General features: G+C 45.8%; 1 protein-coding gene across 4 annotated transcripts in view; it reads left to right on the top strand.

Moving 5' to 3' along the window:
* Positions 1–18,700, top strand: part of LOC111865329 (angiotensin-converting enzyme) — a 35,766-nt gene that overhangs the window by 12,080 nt on the left and 4,986 nt on the right. For 3 of the 4 annotated variants that reach the window (XM_023853244.2, XM_023853245.2, XM_023853242.2), the window contains exons 2-9: positions 375–605; positions 2,834–2,992; positions 3,723–3,819; positions 4,874–5,017; positions 12,706–12,897; positions 13,075–13,172; positions 15,656–15,825; positions 17,064–17,188. In XM_023853244.2, the coding sequence (XP_023709012.1) occupies positions 384–605; positions 2,834–2,992; positions 3,723–3,819; positions 4,874–5,017; positions 12,706–12,897; positions 13,075–13,172; positions 15,656–15,825; positions 17,064–17,188 (1,207 nt within the window). In that variant the 5' untranslated portion in view covers positions 375–383. Of the gene's footprint in view, positions 1–374; positions 606–2,833; positions 2,993–3,722; positions 3,820–4,873; positions 5,018–12,705; positions 12,898–13,074; positions 13,173–15,655; positions 15,826–17,063; positions 17,189–17,222; positions 17,348–18,700 lie in introns of all 4 variants that reach the window. The other variant, XM_023853243.2, reaches the window with a different exon arrangement.

Below are 18,700 nucleotides of genomic sequence, written 5' to 3'. Positions count from 1 at the left end.
GCACAATGCAGAGTTCAGTCCGTACCTCACAGGAAACACATTACGTCTCCGCTACAAAGCCCAACCGGTTAATGCTGTTTAGGGAAACAGTCGCTGTTTATTGTGAGAACCATACGGGACACACAAATACACTCTGTGGGCAAAATACAGAGTTCAGTCCGTACCTCAGAGGAAACACATTACGTCTCCGCTACAAAGCCCAACCGGTTAATGCTGTTTAGGGAAACAGTCGCTGTTTATTGTGAGAACCATACGGAACACACAAACACACTTTGTGGGCAGAATGCAGAAATTTTCATTGCTAAAGCAAGTGGTACGTATAGTTATTAAAGTGTTAAAGGGTAGGTGTTTGACACAGTACACGTGTGTTACAGGCTCGGAAGATGAGCTGCTTGGTGCTGCTGCTGTTTGTGGCTACCGCCTCAACATTCTATGTATCAGGATTCGATCCTGATCTAGAAATGGATCAGATTCCAGACGAGGAGGCAAGAGCGAGAGAATATCTCGATTACCTGGACGAGGAGTTCAGCAAATGGGCCACGAAGTCATCACTAGCGGAGTGGGCCTACGCTTCCAACATAACAGAGGAGAATCTTGCGAAGAAGGTAAGGCCAAGCGACACTTCCAACGCTCCCAGCCGAGTGTCATGGGCCACAATTAGCCAACAATACATTCACGGTTAGATTATTCGTTCTCTTTCGATTCCATAGTTGCAATTGATCCTCCCAAAATTTTTAGCTCTTCCCATGTTTTGTTTTCCTTCCTGTTTATATCCTAGAAGTACATGTGGTGTTCTGTCCTGCATCTAACACGCAGTAGCGTAGTTGGTTAGGCTACAACGCGGAAGGTCACGGTTTGGATTCCCGATTAAGTCATCGGATTTTTTAATTTACCTAATCCTTCCAGCCACACTATGGCCCTGGGATCGACTTAGCCTCTAACAGAAATGAGTACCAGGATTCTTCCTAAGGGGTAAAAGGCTGCCGGCCGGCGCGTAAGGCTGACAACCTCACCGTCATCTGTGAGCCAGTTATCTAGATAATGTGGAAGCCTCGACGTCTCACAACCCTATGGGCCTCCACGACCTGTTACAGGGGTAGCTTTACCTTTTTCTTATAATGTACAATAATTTCGAGGATGTGTTACATGTACTACTGGTCAGTCATGTATATACTACTATTCTGTGTGCGAAACGCCCCAAATAGATGGCCTCGCGGAAGGAAACGTCTGCATGTTGAACGCCATCTCCGCTATACCTGTTTTGGTTTCCTAGTATGATGAACCTAAAATATGGTGTCTGTTGATGCCGTTACGATCCACGTCACAGTTGATGACGTAACCATCCTCTTCACTGCTTGCTGATAACGAAACGACTCACGTCACTGTCTGCTGATGACGCAGCCTTGAAGAGACACTAGACACGACATTGAGTACTTTCTGAAGCCTCAATTAATTTTTCCCGTTGTGTCGCCAAATGAAGCTGGATCAGTTATCGTTAAAAGAAACTTGAGGGTTAAATCCGTTCTTGTTGGATTTGAGGTTATTATACGGTGAATGTGAAAAGTAATTTAACCGACGCCCATAACTTCTCGATCGGAAAGTGAACGAAGGAAGTAACCGGGGAAAAATCAAGCAGCAAATAAAGGTCTGTCAAATTGTACCAGATTTCACGGCGTTACGCCCCAGAAGACAGTACTTTTCACAGTCACATGATTGAGAACTTCACAAATCCAACAAAGTTAAAAAAGATATTACCAAATGAAAAGATTGAGGTCTAACAGCGAATGGGCATTTTCCAGCATTTGAACAACAAAAAAGCGACGGAAAGAAACTGGCTGAAAACAATTAGAGTAAACCCTCTTCAATCCAGATTAAGCAAAAGATAGCCCTAAAAGAAAAATATAAACCGTAGAAAACAAATAAATGAAAACATTTAATGATATAGGAAATGCTAATTAAAACACATAAATGAAAAAAATATATAACTCCAGCAATTTCTTCCATTGACAGGGTCTCCTTCATCCAGCTCAAGCCAATGTATACAGAATGTCCCAGGAGGAATGGACCAAACTTCGGGAGGGTGTTCCTTATGTTAAAGTATGCCGATATAACCCAAAACACCTATGTCCAAAGTTGTACGGTTACGGAGAAAATGGCCAGAGAAGTGTCAAACTTTGACCGGCGTTGCACACTTGTTGATTACAAAATACATATTAAAACTGGCAGGAATATGTGGATTCTGTAACGTTAATAATGTACGTAAGATCAAACTAACTTGTGAGTGACATGAAGCCATAAAATTGAAGTACAAAATACTCGCTCGCCATGTCATAATTGTCCTTAGGGTTTCCAAGCACTATACATGACACATGAATGGCAATCTCTGACGTAACGTGTTGACTGCGCGTTCTGATAAAGCCAACTACATAAGTACGGCTAGGGTGAATCACGGCACTCAAGGACAAACATAGATAAGGCCTCTCAGCTGATAGGTATAGTCCATAGACCCGCTAGAAGACCACACTTTTCTCGGGCCATTATCTCCGTAACCGTTCAACTTTGGACATAGGTGTTTTTGGTTATATCGGCATACTTTAACATAAGGAACACCCTCCCGAAGTTTGGTCCATTCCTCCTGGGACACCCTGTATTTTCTTGCGTGGTTTCAGTCTCTCCAGCTGCCCTCAACACAGTCTGAAAGTCCTCTTGCTCCTAAATCCCATGTGTCATTTTAAAGTATGTGCTCAACAGTGAACAGTTTTTTCGTACTTCGATCCGGATTATCTGTAACCGCATTAGCGAGGGTTTGTGATGTGCTTAATTATTTTGACAGCTTGCAGTTTCTGCAGAGGCCGCTAAGTTCTCCAAGCAGCAGTGGCTGGAGACGATCAAGTACCCCTGGACCACGTACAAGGACCCTGATCTCCGCCGCCAGTTCCAGAAGCACTCCGTGTTGGGTTACGCGGCGCTGGACGCCGACAAGCACGAGAAGGTGAGGCACCGAACAATCTGAAACTACTTTACACTGACAGATCACAACCGTTAACAGACAGAGGAGGACGGACAGAACTGCATAAAGACGAGATTCCTAACATACACTAAGTTACTGTCAGTGTCGTTAAACAAATTATAAACAGTGTCGCGTGTAGGGTGGTACGCGTGACAAAAAAATGACGGGTTCTAGTTCGGATGATTGGATTTATTAGCACCTTGGTTACACAGTCTCTCTGTCACACTTAATACAGCGCTATCGCTGATGTACACACTTTCCAGTCCACCGTTGCACACGCACTGGGATTCTCCGTCTTCACTATTCGTCTCCTGGCAACGGATCTCAACACAGAAACTTGCACTTCAAAACACTATGAAGTCCTCTTGCCAGTTCTTGTTCATTCACTCTGTCACTGTCACCTAAAAACTGAAAGCTGTTCTATCTGGAAGTCATTATGTCTCCACCGACCACATAGAAAACAGCCTATATTGTTGTAGAGGAGTGTTTACCGCGACGTTGCATGGCAACGGTCGCGGTGCAGACCGCATAGAAAACGCCGTACTTCTATTGTTGCATGCGTGTATGTTTCGGACGTTACCTAGCAACGGTCGATGTTTACAGATTCACTGCTTAGCAACGGGTCTATACGCCATGATAGATTAATTAAACGAAGGGACGGTACCAATGTTGTGATCAAAACAGAAGATTATGAACTGTCCTTCTGTTGCAGCTAGAGCAGTTGGTTTCTGACATGTCCTCCATATACAGCAAGGCCAAGATCTGTGACTACAAGAACCCCAACAAATGCGACCTCAGTTTGGAACCAGGTACTGTCTCACGCAATATTCTGTAATCTCTCAGTAACTGTTATGTAGGCAGACTCTCATACACCAATATTTATTTCATGCCATCTGCTGAAGAAATTCCTCGATATTTATACAACCAGAATATTGGTAAGCAAGAGTATTTTGGACCCAAACGCGAACTGTCGATCTTGTCCAGACCGGCCTTGCTGGTCGGACGGGTTTCGTTGTTGTTCGGTGTTAACCAACAGGGGTCTATCTAGCAAAGATCGATAATATAGAGAGGAGTCCAAAAAATGTATACAAATTTCAACAAACGTTATCTAAGGACACTTTCAAAGATGAACAGCAAAGTAATGTGCTGTATGTAGTGTGACATTCTCTCAAAAGATGGTGCTAGTCAATCGAATGCCAGAGCCACCTTATTGAACAGCAGGAAGTGAAAGTGGAGGAGAAACGGTGTGTATATATTTCTTGGGCTCATCTGTATTAAAGGTAAAGCTATCCCTGCAACAGGCCGTGGAGACCTATAGGGCTGTGAGACGTCGAGGCTCCCACATTTTCTAGACAGCCGGCTCACAGACGGCGGTGAGGTTGTCAGCTTTACGCGCCCTACTATAACACGACGCCGGTCACGGTACCCGAGTGGTCTAAGGCATGTACTGTCTTCGCTCTCTCGGAAGCTGGGATCGTGGGTTCGAATCCCACACAAGGCATCGATGTTTGGTGTGTGTATGAGGTTATTCTGTGTTTGTGTTGTCCTGTGTTTAGGTAGAGGCCTTGTGACGAGCTGATCACCCGTCCAAGGAGTCCTGCCGCCTGTAAAAATGATCATGAAACTGAGAAATCAGCCCCGTGCCCCAAAGTGGGAGCAAGCAGATAAAAAAAACTATGTGCAGAAGTACGAACCATTAATAGTAGTTACTAGTACTGCCAGACGATGGCATTAGCGAAGGCGCACTCAGAAGTGCCTATGTTTCAGTCGGTATTGCAGTGTCGACCACTGCCAAAAGACAGGAAGCGTTTGTATATATTGATCGGGTACGCAAACATCTGACATGACAGCTTTGTTGAACAGAACTGGTGGAGATCCTGAGGACAAGCAGAGACCCTGACGAGCTGAAGCACGTATGGGTGGAATGGAGGAAAATGTCCGGTGAGAAATGTCGAGGGATGTTCGAACACTACGTGGCTCTGAGCAATGAAGCCGCCACACTCAACAGTGAGTACCACTTCGCACACCTGAGCAGCCCTTAGCGTGGCAGGGGCTCAAACTGGGATAACATTGAATTGATTGCTTTATAGTCGGGTGCCCCTAATTCAGAAACCAAAAATACGGGACAAGTAGCCCCTAACGCAACTGCGCATGCTCGTCAAGGAAAACTCTTAGAAAAGTGGACGTGATATGTGAGCAAGCATTTTAAATGTACATAGAATCCTTTTGGAAACATGTTTATTCCATAATCTTCACAATATATTTTCACGTGATTGTGTGTTGAGTAAAGACGGGGTTTGGATTAGTAATCGAATTTAATGGACACTTACACTCGTAACTACAAATAACTATGATAGTGTCACTGAGTTACACACTTCAAAAAACTACAGCACACATAAAGTCTTCTGTCTTCATTAGCCGTTGCTTGGTAGCGGGTTTCAACGACGGACATTTCCCTTCCTCTCAGTTCCCGAACTGTCCCCGGCCTCGGTTTCACACTTCTCAGTATTGTAACTCTCAAAGTCAAAGTCACATTGCGACTGACGGTCAGTCAGTCTGTCTGTCTTAATGTCGAACCCCGGCTGGGGCTCATGACCAGATGTTACTTTTTAAATGAAAGTTACTGTCCTGTCCATGTGGGGCGCCCTCTTTGACAAGAGTGTAACTCTCAGATAACTCGACAACTGAAATATCAGTTACATAGTCCCCAGCACGGACCACGCAATAAAAACGTCTTTCATTATTGCATGTTTCCTTGTTGCCGGGAATAGGTGTCCACGGAACTGTTCCCCAGCAATGGTTATTCCACTATCGCTTGTTTACAGAGCAGTTACTTGACAATTGTTCGTCATGTCACGGTATTTACAATATTTAGTTTACACAAGAATTAATACAAACATAGAAAAGTGGATAGAATTAAAGTATATGAGCAATTTAAAGTTTTGACTGATCATAATTAAGTGTAAGGTCTTTATTAATTAAAAAAACTTAACAATGTTACTCATCCAGTCAGTAGATATGGTGCTTTTATTGGATGGCGCTTTGCAGAATTTACACTATATTGCAATCATTCATGTTACGAAACAAACCGCACTGCGGCAACAAATTTAAGAAGGACATTGGAAACTTAAAGTTGGCTAACAAAAGTAAACGGTTCTTAATCCGACAAAACTATTCTTGTAACAGGCCGTGGAGGCCCATAAGGTTGTAAGACGTCGTGGCTCTCACATTCTCCAGACATTCGGCTCACAGATGGCGGTGAGGTTAAGTAAAGCTATCCCTGTAACAGGCCGTGGAGGCCCATAGGAATGTGAGAAGTCGAGGCTCCCACATTTTCTAGACAATCGGCTCACAGATGGCGGTGAGGTTAAGTAAAGCTATCCCTGTAACAGGCCGTGGAGGCCCATTGGGTTGTGAGACGTCGAGGCTCCCAGATTTTCTAGACAATAGGCTCACAGATGGCGGTGAGGTTAAGTAAAGCTCTCCCTGTAACAGGCAGTGGAGGCCCATACGGTTGTGAGACGTCGAGGCTCCCACATTCTCTAAGACATTCGGCTTACAGATGGTGAGGTTAAGTAAAGCTATCCTTGTACCCATAGGAATGTGAGACGTCGAGGCTCCCACATTTTCTAGACAGATGGTGGTGAGGTTAAGTAAAGCTATCCCCGTAGCAGGCAGTGGAGGCCCATAGGGTTGTGAGACGTCGAGGCTCACACATTTTCTAGACCAGTGTTTCTCAACCTTTTTAAGCCCAAGGACCAGTAAAAGTCTGAACAATTTCTACGGACCACTATGTCATGTAGGCTTCTTTTTTTAAACCTATGCGGTATTACCAATATTTGGAACATACTGTGCCATTTTATAACATAATAAATCTAAAAGCATGTTTTGAATACATATGGAAACATAGTTAATTAAATTGGAAGTAAACCATTAGAAGTGGATTATTACTGAATAAAATTTTAATGTTTACTAACAAATAAAGAATATGATATAATTATGTTAGTACTTACTTTTAATGAGATTGTTGAGCCTGTCGGTCCTTACAGAGTTCCTGGATACCTGGCTCGATATTGATCAACTTCAGTCGAAGATCGGCACTCACACATAGACGATTTCTGTATTTTGTTTTTAAGTGAATGAGCGATGAAAATCCTTTCTCATAAAGCTAGGTTGTTGGAAACTGCATGACGATTTTCAATGCTTCTGATAATTCGGAAAATTCGCTTCTCACTGAAGGCGAGATCCAGAATTGGACGAAACCAGATCACGGAATTGCATTTTAAGCCAACCGTCACTTGAAAGCTCAACTGACTGTTCTTTTTTCGATAACGAAAGGTCGTTCTCGTGATTGTAAGCCTGAAATGGATTGCGAACCCACAGAAATTTCTCACAAAATTTATTCGGAAAATATGTTTCAACTATCTGTTTCACGGTTTTGAGGTGGTCCCAAACCCTTTTCAGAAACTCAGAATCAACAGAAATATCATTTTCCACTAAAAAGGATTCCAATGTTGGAAAAGGTGCAAATTGTCTGTCTTTTGCATAACTAATCCATAACACCAGTTTTTTTCGAATGCCTTTACTTTGTCGAAAGCATCAAGAACAGTTAAAGAATTTCCCTGAAGGGAGAAATTTGGTTCATTTAATTTAGGAAAAATGTCTGAAGGATAGGACAGTGCTGATAACCATGCTCCGTCAATAAGGAGTGAGGCAAAATCAGTACTGCGTTCCTTTACAAACAATAAAACTTCGTGCCTTAATTGAAATAACCTTGTTAGTACTTTGCCCCTAGAAAGCCAGCGAATTTCAGAATGAAGCAAAAGTTGTGCAATGTCTCCGCCCATTTCAATGCAGAATACGTAAATAGCCTGTTACTTAACGGTCGAGCCCTAATAAAACTAATCAGCTTTACACCGCTGTCTAGCACAGTTCTAAATCCTGGTGGCATTTCTTTGGAGGCCAACGCTTCCCTATGTATGAAACAATGTACCCAATTCATGTTCGGAGCTACTGCCTTAACCTCGGAAACAACCCCACTATACCTGCTGTAAGGGCGCGAGCTCCATCCGAACAGAAGCCCACAAATTTTTCCCAGAAACAACCCCAATGTGCCTGCCTGTAAGGGCACGAGCTCCATCCGAACAGAAGCCCACAAATTTTTTCCAGAAACAACCCCGCCATGCCTGCCTGTAAGGGCACGAGCTCCATCCGAACAGAAGCCCACAAATTTTTTCCAGAAACAACCCCGCCATGCCTGCCTGTAAGGGCACGAGCTCCATCCGAACAGAAGCCCACAAATTTTTTCCAGAAACAACCCCGCCATGCCTGCCTGTAAGGGCACGAGCTCCATCCGAACAGAAGCCCACAAATTTTTTCCAGAAACAACCCCGCCATGCCTGCCTGTAAGGGCACGAGCTCCATCCGAACAGAAGCCCACAAATTTTTTCCAGAAACAACCCCGCCATGCCTGCCTGTAAGGGCACGAGCTCCATCCGAACAGAAGCCCACAAATTTTTTCCAGAAACAACCCCGCCATGCCTGCCTGTAAGGGCACGAGCTCCATCCGAACAGAAGCCCACAAATTTTTTCCAGAAACAACCCCGCCATGCCTGCCTGTAAGGGCACGAGCTCCATCCGAACAGAAGCCCACAAATTTTTTCCAGAAACAACCCCGCCATGCCTGCCTGTAAGGGCACGAGCTCCATCCGAACAGAAGCCCACAAATTTTTTCCAGAAACAACCCCGCCATGCCTGCCTGTAAGGGCACGAGCTCCATCCGAACAGAAGCCCACAAATTTTTTCCAGAAACAACCCCGCCATGCCTGCCTGTAAGGGCACGAGCTCCATCCGAACAGAAGCCCACAAATTTTTTCCAGAAACAACCCCGCCATGCCTGCCTGTAAGGGCACGAGCTCCATCCGAACAGAAGCCCACAAATTTTTTCCAGAAACAACCCCGCCATGCCTGCCTGTAAGGGCACGAGCTCCATCCGAACAGAAGCCCACAAATTTTTTCCAGAAACAACCCCGCCATGCCTGCCTGTAAGGGCACGAGCTCCATCCGAACAGAAGCCCACAAATTTTTTCCAGAAACAACCCCGCCATGCCTGCCTGTAAGGGCACGAGCTCCATCCGAACAGAAGCCCACAAATTTTTTCCAGAAACAACCCCGCCATGCCTGCCTGTAAGGGCACGAGCTCCATCCGAACAGAAGCCCACAAATTTTTTCCAGAAACAACCCCGCCATGCCTGCCTGTAAGGGCACGAGCTCCATCCGAACAGAAGCCCACAAATTTTTTCCAGAAACAACCCCGCCATGCCTGCCTGTAAGGGCACGAGCTCCATCCGAACAGAAGCCCACAAATTTTTTCCAGAAACAACCCCGCCATGCCTGCCTGTAAGGGCACGAGCTCCATCCGAACAGAAGCCCACAAATTTTTTCCAGAAACAACCCCGCCATGCCTGCCTGTAAGGGCACGAGCTCCATCCGAACAGAAGCCCACAAATTTTTTCCAGAAACAACCCCGCCATGCCTGCCTGTAAGGGCACGAGCTCCATCCGAACAGAAGCCCACAAATTTTTTCCAGAAACAACCCCGCCATGCCTGCCTGTAAGGGCACGAGCTCCATCCGAACAGAAGCCCACAAATTTTTTCCAGAAACAACCCCGCCATGCCTGCCTGTAAGGGCACGAGCTCCATCCGAACAGAAGCCCACAAATTTTTTCCAGAAACAACCCCGCCATGCCTGCCTGTAAGGGCACGAGCTCCATCCGAACAGAAGCCCACAAATTTTTTCCAGAAACAACCCCGCCATGCCTGCCTGTAAGGGCACGAGCTCCATCCGAACAGAAGCCCACAAATTTTTTCCAGAAACAACCCCGCCATGCCTGCCTGTAAGGGCACGAGCTCCATCCGAACAGAAGCCCACAAATTTTTTCCAGAAACAACCCCGCCATGCCTGCCTGTAAGGGCACGAGCTCCATCCGAACAGAAGCCCACAAATTTTTTCCAGAAACAACCCCGCCATGCCTGCCTGTAAGGGCACGAGCTCCATCCGAACAGAAGCCCACAAATTTTTTCCAGAAACAACCCCGCCATGCCTGCCTGTAAGGGCACGAGCTCCATCCGAACAGAAGCCCACAAATTTTTTCCAGAAACAACCCCGCCATGCCTGCCTGTAAGGGCACGAGCTCCATCCGAACAGAAGCCCACAAATTTTTTCCAGAAACAACCCCGCCATGCCTGCCTGTAAGGGCACGAGCTCCATCCGAACAGAAGCCCACAAATTTTTTCCAGAAACAACCCCGCCATGCCTGCCTGTAAGGGCACGAGCTCCATCCGAACAGAAGCCCACAAATTTTTTCCAGAAACAACCCCGCCATGCCTGCCTGTAAGGGCACGAGCTCCATCCGAACAGAAGCCCACAAATTTTTTCCAGAAACAACCCCGCCATGCCTGCCTGTAAGGGCACGAGCTCCATCCGAACAGAAGCCCACAAATTTTTTCCAGAAACAACCCCGCCATGCCTGCCTGTAAGGGCACGAGCTCCATCCGAACAGAAGCCCACAAATTTTTTCCAGAAACAACCCCGCCATGCCTGCCTGTAAGGGCACGAGCTCCATCCGAACAGAAGCCCACAAATTTTTTCCAGAAACAACCCCGCCATGCCTGCCTGTAAGGGCACGAGCTCCATCCGAACAGAAGCCCACAAATTTTTTCCAGAAACAACCCCGCCATGCCTGCCTGTAAGGGCACGAGCTCCATCCGAACAGAAGCCCACACATGTTTCCCAGAAACAACCCCACTATACCTGCTGTAAGGGTACAACAACCCCACTGTGCCTGCCTGTAAGGGCGCGAGCTCCATCCGAACAGAAGACCGCACATTTTTCCCACTGGTTCCCTTTGTCTCTTATGAAATTATTGAGAGAGTGAAATATTTCTTCTCCAGTTGTTCGGGTTGACAAAGTTCTACAAAACAGAATATCGTCATGAATGTTGTTATCATGCGCATAACTTGCGTAGCTTGTTAACTGCGCATCATTTGCAACATCAGTATTCTCGTCTATTTGTAACGCATAATACGGGCTCATTCGATTAACTGAGATTCTACGTCTCCTGCCATATCGTTAATTCTGCGACCGACAGTGTCGTTTGAAATAGGAATGAAATCAGCATCTTTTAGTAACTTGTTGCCGAACATCTTTTGCAGCCGGAAGAAGTAAATTTTCGCCGATAGAATGAGGTTTCCCTGTTTCGGCTATGCGCAAACTTAAGAGGTAGAATGCTTCCAGTGCCTTGTTATTAAGCGAACCCATGACCGAAACTATATTTTGTCCACGATTTAATGTCCATAAGAGTCTCTGAAAAAAATTCAATTGGCTTACTTTTCATATCACAATGTTGAGTTTGTAAGTGTCGTCGGAGTTTCGCAGGCTTCATGCGCTCGGTCGGTAACACTTCATAACACAAAACACATTGAGGTCTCTGTTCACTTTCATCGCCATACCAAGCAAACCCGAATTCTAAATACGAATTGTCATATTTCCTACTGTATTTTTGTTTTGAACTGCTCGCTTCTTCGACTTTAATAGTACCATATTCACTCGCCGTTACAAAACGTGTTTCGCAGTTAGGGTTAGCATCATCTGTTTCGTTTGCTTTTCTTTTCAAAGTCCCTGTTCTAAGCCACTTTTCCATTTTTTAAAAATGATTCCGAAAAATATATAAAAACTGGAGTTAACTCACGACACACTTTGTCCAACTATCTCTTAGCGCTTATGAAGATATACGTGTACTGAGCGTTCGCTGAAAAAGGAAAACTTTCAGTAATACGTAAATAACAATAAACAACGAGCCATTGGTTGAAATGTGGATAGCACATGTTTCCTTCAAAACTAACAAAACAGCAAGGCAGAGCGGAAGCAATAAACACTGAATGTTGTTCACTGCAACTCTCTTTTATTATCCGTCTTTCTGCAGCTACCAATTATCGGCGCGGTCCCTCCTCTGAAGCTAGTGACAATGCAGTCACACCCTCATACCCTGGAAAACCCGGATTCTTCTCTGGTCATTGAAATGTTGATGGCATTTAGAAAGCTTGTTTTTTTTTTCAATATCCATTTTATTTCAACAGTTTTTACTTGCTTATTTACTTTTAATTTGTGTTGTTTGGATAATTTTTAATTTAATTTCATTTAAATCTGTTTGCGGACCACCTGTCCCATCATCGCGGACCACACGTTGATAAACGCATGTCTAGACAATCGGTTCACAGATGACAGTAAGGTTGTCAGGCTTACGCGGTGGCCGCCCTTTACTCCCCCCCCCAAGGAAGATTCCTGGTACTCATTTCTGTTAGAGGCAGAGTCGACCCCAGGGCCATAGTGCAGATGAAAGGATTAGGTCAATTGAAAAATCCAACGACCTCCTAGGGACTCGAACCCGTGACCTTCCGGTTTGAAGCACAGTTCCTCAACCAACTACCAGGACTGTGCAGGGCAAAATTGGACATATGGGCACCCTACGTTATATCGCCTTGAGCTTCTCAATCCTAGAGAAACCATACTCCCTGTTCATTTGCCCTCGTAAATCATCCTCAGCATCTTATTGTCACCTCAGAAAGGAAGTTACATCGCTAACATTGGGCCTACAGCCTGACCTTGAAGCACATAAACCGGAACTGTGTTGCAGACTTCACAGACAACGCCGAATACTGGCTGAAGGACTACGAGTCCCCTGACTTCCGGGACCAAGTAGCACGCCTGTGGGACCAGGTGCGGCCTCTATACCTGCAGCTACACGCTTACGTCAGGAGGAAACTGAGGGAAACTTACGGCGAGAAACTCGTCACGGCCCGTGGGCCCATACCGGCACATCTTCTCGGTAAGAAACTTCACGCCTGGCTTACTCAGTTTCATTGTGATGTGCACGAGCATGCGCACAGCTGTTGTGTCAGTAGCCGGAGCATCTCTGCTCCGTGTCCAGTCCATGTTACACCACCTAAGCTTAAGCTCACTGACACTGCGCCCGATTAACGTTGTCCTTATGTTTACGCCTCAGGTAACATGTGGTCTCAGACTTGGAACAACATTCTGGACATCTCCACACCCTACCCTGACAAGGAAGCTGTAGATGTCACTCCTCAGATGAAAAAGCAGGTAAAACACGTTAGTTGCCTCTATATGGCGTCAGCTATTTCACTATGAAGTGAGTGTAGTTTCCTCTACACGATTGGCTGATATTTGAATTTCATAAATCCTACTTCACTCCCTGTATGTCCTACTGAGTCACCGGAAACAATTCAGATGGATATCGCGCGTGAGTCACACATCCTCATCCCCAACTCTGCAGGCTCTGATGCCAGTGACTGGTTTCGATACTGTCACATATTTCCAACTGGATCCGCCTGTTCAAGCTCCTTTTCTCGTTGTACCTGATGATTGACACACATTCAGCTTCCAAAACGTCGTATATGTCAAATATACTCCAGACACATAATAATCTTATATAACTTATTTTGCCTACTGCTTTATACCCGTTCGACCCCTATTATCCTAAGCCAGCCAAAAACACTTATCACCAGTGTCCCCAAAGGTGGAGGGAGTGCTACATTTGCAGGGGTGGGGGGCGATCCGTGGGACCTCTTTCTGTGGTCTCAACATATCTCCTCTCTTCCAGCTTTGCGGTTGTCTGTCAAAAATCCACTAGAGAATATACTCAGACATTAATTACTTCACAAAATGTTCCTCAGACATAAAAACTTTACGTTAAAAGATGGGGGCACTCGATAGCTTAGTTGAGGCACTATGCTACAAACCTTAAGGTCACGGTTCGATTCCCGATAAGGCCACTGAATTTTTCAAATGACCTAATCCTTCCAGCCGCACTATGGCCCTGGGGTCGACTCAGCATCTAACAGAAATGAGTACCAGGAATATTCTTGGGGGTAAAGGGCGGCCCTTGATAAGCGTGAGAATCATTGGAACAGATAAGAGATTTGAGATTCTCACAACGGTCACTGGGATGTGACGCCGTGTAGTCTTATAAATGTTTACCAAAATTTCGGATGCATATACTACTTCCATGTTCGGGATAGACGGTCGTCCTGCTTGCTTGGAATGTTCTTCTCCTTCGAAACGTCCGTAAAATTTACCAGAGTGCATGGCGTAATGTCCAAGAAGAGTATACTTTTAATAGAACGGCCATTCTGGATACCGTAGCTAGAGACTGGAGCTGTAAGAATATTTTCCGTTGAAATTCCGCTGGGCTCTCAAGTCATGTTAGTTAGCTGTAGCATTTGGTGGTACGGAAAGTAAAGGGCTACATAATATTGGGGAGGTCCACTGGTGTTGGCAGAGAGAGGGCAAGCCATGAATCTGTCCTCTCCCCCTTGAAATTTTGGAAGTAAATAAATAACTGAAAAAAGAAACATACGAAATAATTATATCATAAAGTACGGCCGCGCCATAGCTCAAGAGGTTAGTCGCTGGCTTCCCACCGCGGCGGCCCGGGTTCGATTCCGGGTCTGGTCTAGTGGGATTTGTGGTGGACGAAGTGGCGCTGGGGCAGGTTTTCTCCGAGTACTTCGGTTTCCCCTGCCAATCTTCATTCCACCAATTGCTCCACAATCACCCTCGCCTATCATCTGGGGCTGGTACAATAGGCCAGAAGTGGCCGCAGTACAAGGGACTTAGTCCCACCCCACAAGCAATAAAATGCCCCAGCGGGATCATTAAAAGCGGCCTTTTTTATATTCCTGTTACTTCCACTGGAGCATAGGGCATCCGTGAAACGCTTCGTTTCACTTCAGTTCCTTAATCTATAAAAAGTGACCTTAAATTGTTTAATTGCTTGTTCCGAATTTTTTCGGCGCTCTTCCCTTATTCAGGGAGCACGCGGTAGCGCAGTTGGTTGAGACACTATGCTACAACCCGGAATGTCGCGGGCTCGAGTCCCCATGAGGTGGATTTTTTCAATTGACCTAATCCTTCCAGCCGCACTATGGCCCTGGGGTCGACTCAGCTTCTAACAGAAATGAGTGCCAGGAATCTCCCTGGGGGGTAAAGGGCGGCTGGCGCGTAAAGCTGACAACCTTACCGCCATCTGTGAGCCAACACTCTGATAATGTGGGACCATCAACATCTCACAACCCTATGGGCCTCCACGGCCTGTTGCAGGGATAGCTTTACTTAACCTCACCGCCATCTGTGAGCCGATTGTCTAGAAAATGTGGGATCCTCGACGTCTCACAACCCTATGGGCTTCCACCACGGCCTGTTACAGGGATAGCTCTACTTAATCTCACCGCCATATGTGAGCCGCCTGTCTAGAAAATGTGAGAGCCTCGACATCTCACAATCCTATGGGCCTCCAAGGCCTGTTACAGAGATAGCTTTACCTTTACTTCCCCTCATGCCGGAAGACACCTGGAGGGCACCCATGCATAGGCTTACCTTATGGTAATAAAAAAAGAGCGAGAGTTGCATCCGCTGCATCTGAGCCTAGCAAAACTTACCATCTGGTGGCTGGTTCGCGAACTAACACCTGCTGCATGAACAGTTGCATCTGAGCCTAGCAAGAGTTACTGATCATCTGGTGGCCTGTTCGCGAGCTAACACCCGCTGTACTTGAACTTGCGCAGGGATACACCCCGGTCAAAATGTTCAGACTGGCCGAGGAATTCTTCACGTCACTGAACCTGAGCGCGATGCCACAGAGCTTCTGGGAGCGCTCCATCCTGCAGAAGCCAGAGGGCAGAGAACTCATCTGTCACGCCTCCGCCTGGGACTTCTACGACGGCAAGGACTTCAGGTACATGAGCATGAACTAGGTGGTTGGCTTAGCGGCAAAACTGTAGTTGTTTGTTTTGAATCCTGGCTGTCGCACCCAACAATATTGTCTGAGGTTTGATTTACCTCAGCCACTCCAGGTACATCCCAGGACACGATCGGTTTCTTCCACGCCCTTAGCAATTCGTTATCATACATTCATTCCAAGTTACATACTCAGAGTTACTGACTGCCAATAAATGGACCATAAACTCAACATACCAGACCAATCAGTTCATTAGCTATGCCTATAACAATATAACTGTAACGTTATCAAGTGACTCTTTAGACAGACAATTCAAAGTGTATAAGTAAATGCATAAGAAAATTAACAAAATATTCACGAATTATCTGAGGTCAAGGTGAAGTCAGCTGATCAGGGTGACTCCGCGGTCTAAGGCATGAACTGTCTTCGTCCACTCGAATACCGGTGTCGTGGGTTCGAATCCCACTTGACCCATGGATGTCTATGTGCGTTTATTCTGTTTTTGTTCTGTCCTGTATGCAGGTACAGGCCTTGCGACGGACTGATCCCCCGTCCACAGAGTCTAACCGACTGTGTATAGGAGTAAGAAATTGAAAAAGCGATCAAGGTCCAACAGAGGACTGTAGAGTCGTTGATGAATTGAAGGCGAAGTCGTCTCTATACTTAATTAAAATATATGAAATATTGGAGGTATATCTCCATATATTCTTAATCTTGGCTCAGATAACTTAAACTATCAGCTTCACGGCCCGGCCTCTTTACTTCAAGGGAGTCACCGGTATCCGTTGGAGAGGAGGTTAGGTGGGCCCCAGATGTGGTCTGGAAGCTATGGAAAACAGAAAAATAATCTCGCCAATGCCGAGAATCGATGAGCGATTCCTAGTTTCCTCAGGCATTACACGAGAAAAATAGAGGAAGAAAATCTGTATACCTTGACACCTATCGAGAAACAAAATATCGAAAAATGTCAAGGCTTAATGGGGAGAGCCGTTCTGAAGCACTCGTTCAGACAATGGTCTTTTGGGACATGACGCCGTGTAGTTTCTTGCAGGCAGTTACCAAGTTTCCGAGGAGCTTTTCAACCCCCATCTTCACAGATATACCCTGAAGATAGAGGTGGCAAATTTCTCCGAGATTCCTGGTGTCTGTCTAGCACAGCACGGTTTCATAATCCCTTATTATACCTGTCCGCTTTGATAACCTCAATTCTCACGTACTGACACGTTACTGCGCAGGATCAAACAGTGCACTAGGACCGATATGAGCCACCTGTTCACGGCTCACCATGAGATGGGCCACGTGCAGTACTTCATCCAGTACAGAGAACGGCCTCTAGTCTACAAGGAGGGAGCAAATCCAGGTATAAATCACAAATATTTCGTACTTTTTCACAGGATAAAACAATGCACGAGAGTCGACATGGACGACCTCTTCACGGCTCACCATGAAATGGGCCACGTGCAGTACTACCTTCAATATAGGCACCAGCCACGCGTGTACAAGAGGGGCGCCAATCCAGGTACTGTCAGTAGGCAGACCATATAGCGTCGAAATGTAGAATGACACAAATATTATGTTTCTGGACATTATCAATAGTCCTGTTCTTATTTAAAAACGCAACGTTTCGGGGACTGGATTGTCTCCGTCTTCAGGTAAAACTTAACTCAGTTGGACCCAATCGACAGAGCTCGTTCCTATCGCCGGACACCTGTACCAGAGCTAGAGCCAGAACCAGAGTTACTTTACTGCCAATCAGTCCGTCTTGGCGACAAGCCCCTTGAGACTCACGACCAGCATTTTCTTTTTTAACGAGGTTATAATCCTGATGGATTTGTCGTTCACAATGTCGTTGCTGCAGGTTCTCGACAGTGCAGTCGTTCTCCGGTTCGAGCCCCTGGGACTCGTGGCCACATTTTACTGTCTCAGATTCGAGATCCCCAAACCTGGAGGGCTATGTCCCCTTATTTATATCTCCAAGGGACAGAGTGACCCGGTTATACCCAACTGTACCAATACCAGATGGGGTATACAAGCCAAGCACAGCACAGACCATCTGCAAGAGCTAAGACAGAACATTAGAAACCCCACAAGTATGAAGCCTTGTAAGATGACAGATGAATTTGAAAGGATTTGAAAGCAAGAGCCCGTGATATTCCGTTGTTTTCCTGAAGAGGAAGAGCACGGAATCCTCAGGCAGGATATTCAGTGTGCTGGTCATGAAGGTCATGTCTAGACATCCATGTGACGTAGTGTCAGCGACTGAACTGCTGAACAGACTGCTTAAAAATTCAATATGGGATTTCACTTAAGCGTGGGAAGCCAACTCCAATTGTCTGCCGTACCTACCCGGTTTAACTAGGACTGCATACGTACTTTCACATATCGGCCACAGATAAGCTTAATAAACTGCAAAGCACGCCACTGGTAATTTCGTGTATAAAATTATGGAGTTTTCGTTTGGATTGTGATGTTTGTTCCATCAACATATAAAAAAATGTATCTCCAACTCTTTCTCGGTCTACCTCTATTTGTTTTCCCCATTGTGTTCACAATACAGAGTTAGGTTTGGTAATCTGTTTCACTACATTCATTCTATACAGTTATTTTCCAATTTTCGTTACAATCGCCTGTCTTCCACTACGCTTACAACTACACTACAAATAAGATGTGATAATGCTCACGGTCATGGGTCATGCTCAAGAGCCACGGAGCTGCTCCCTTCCACGTAGCGTACTACGCGCCTCGTTAGTATCCGTGACGCCCCCACGTTTCCACTTTATGAGGGTCGCCTAGCAACAAACCCTCCACATGCACTACTGTCCTGCCAAAGCCCATCTCCTCAGTCTCCTCTCATGTCTTACCTTCCTTCTGC

Source organism: Cryptotermes secundus, unplaced genomic scaffold (genome assembly GCF_002891405.2).
Source record: "Cryptotermes secundus unplaced genomic scaffold, Csec_1.0 scaffold17, whole genome shotgun sequence".
NCBI classification, from domain to species: Eukaryota; Metazoa; Arthropoda; class Insecta; order Blattodea; family Kalotermitidae; genus Cryptotermes; species Cryptotermes secundus.
Note: the sequence above shows the minus strand (reverse complement) of the source record. Positions and strands in the feature narration are given on the sequence as shown.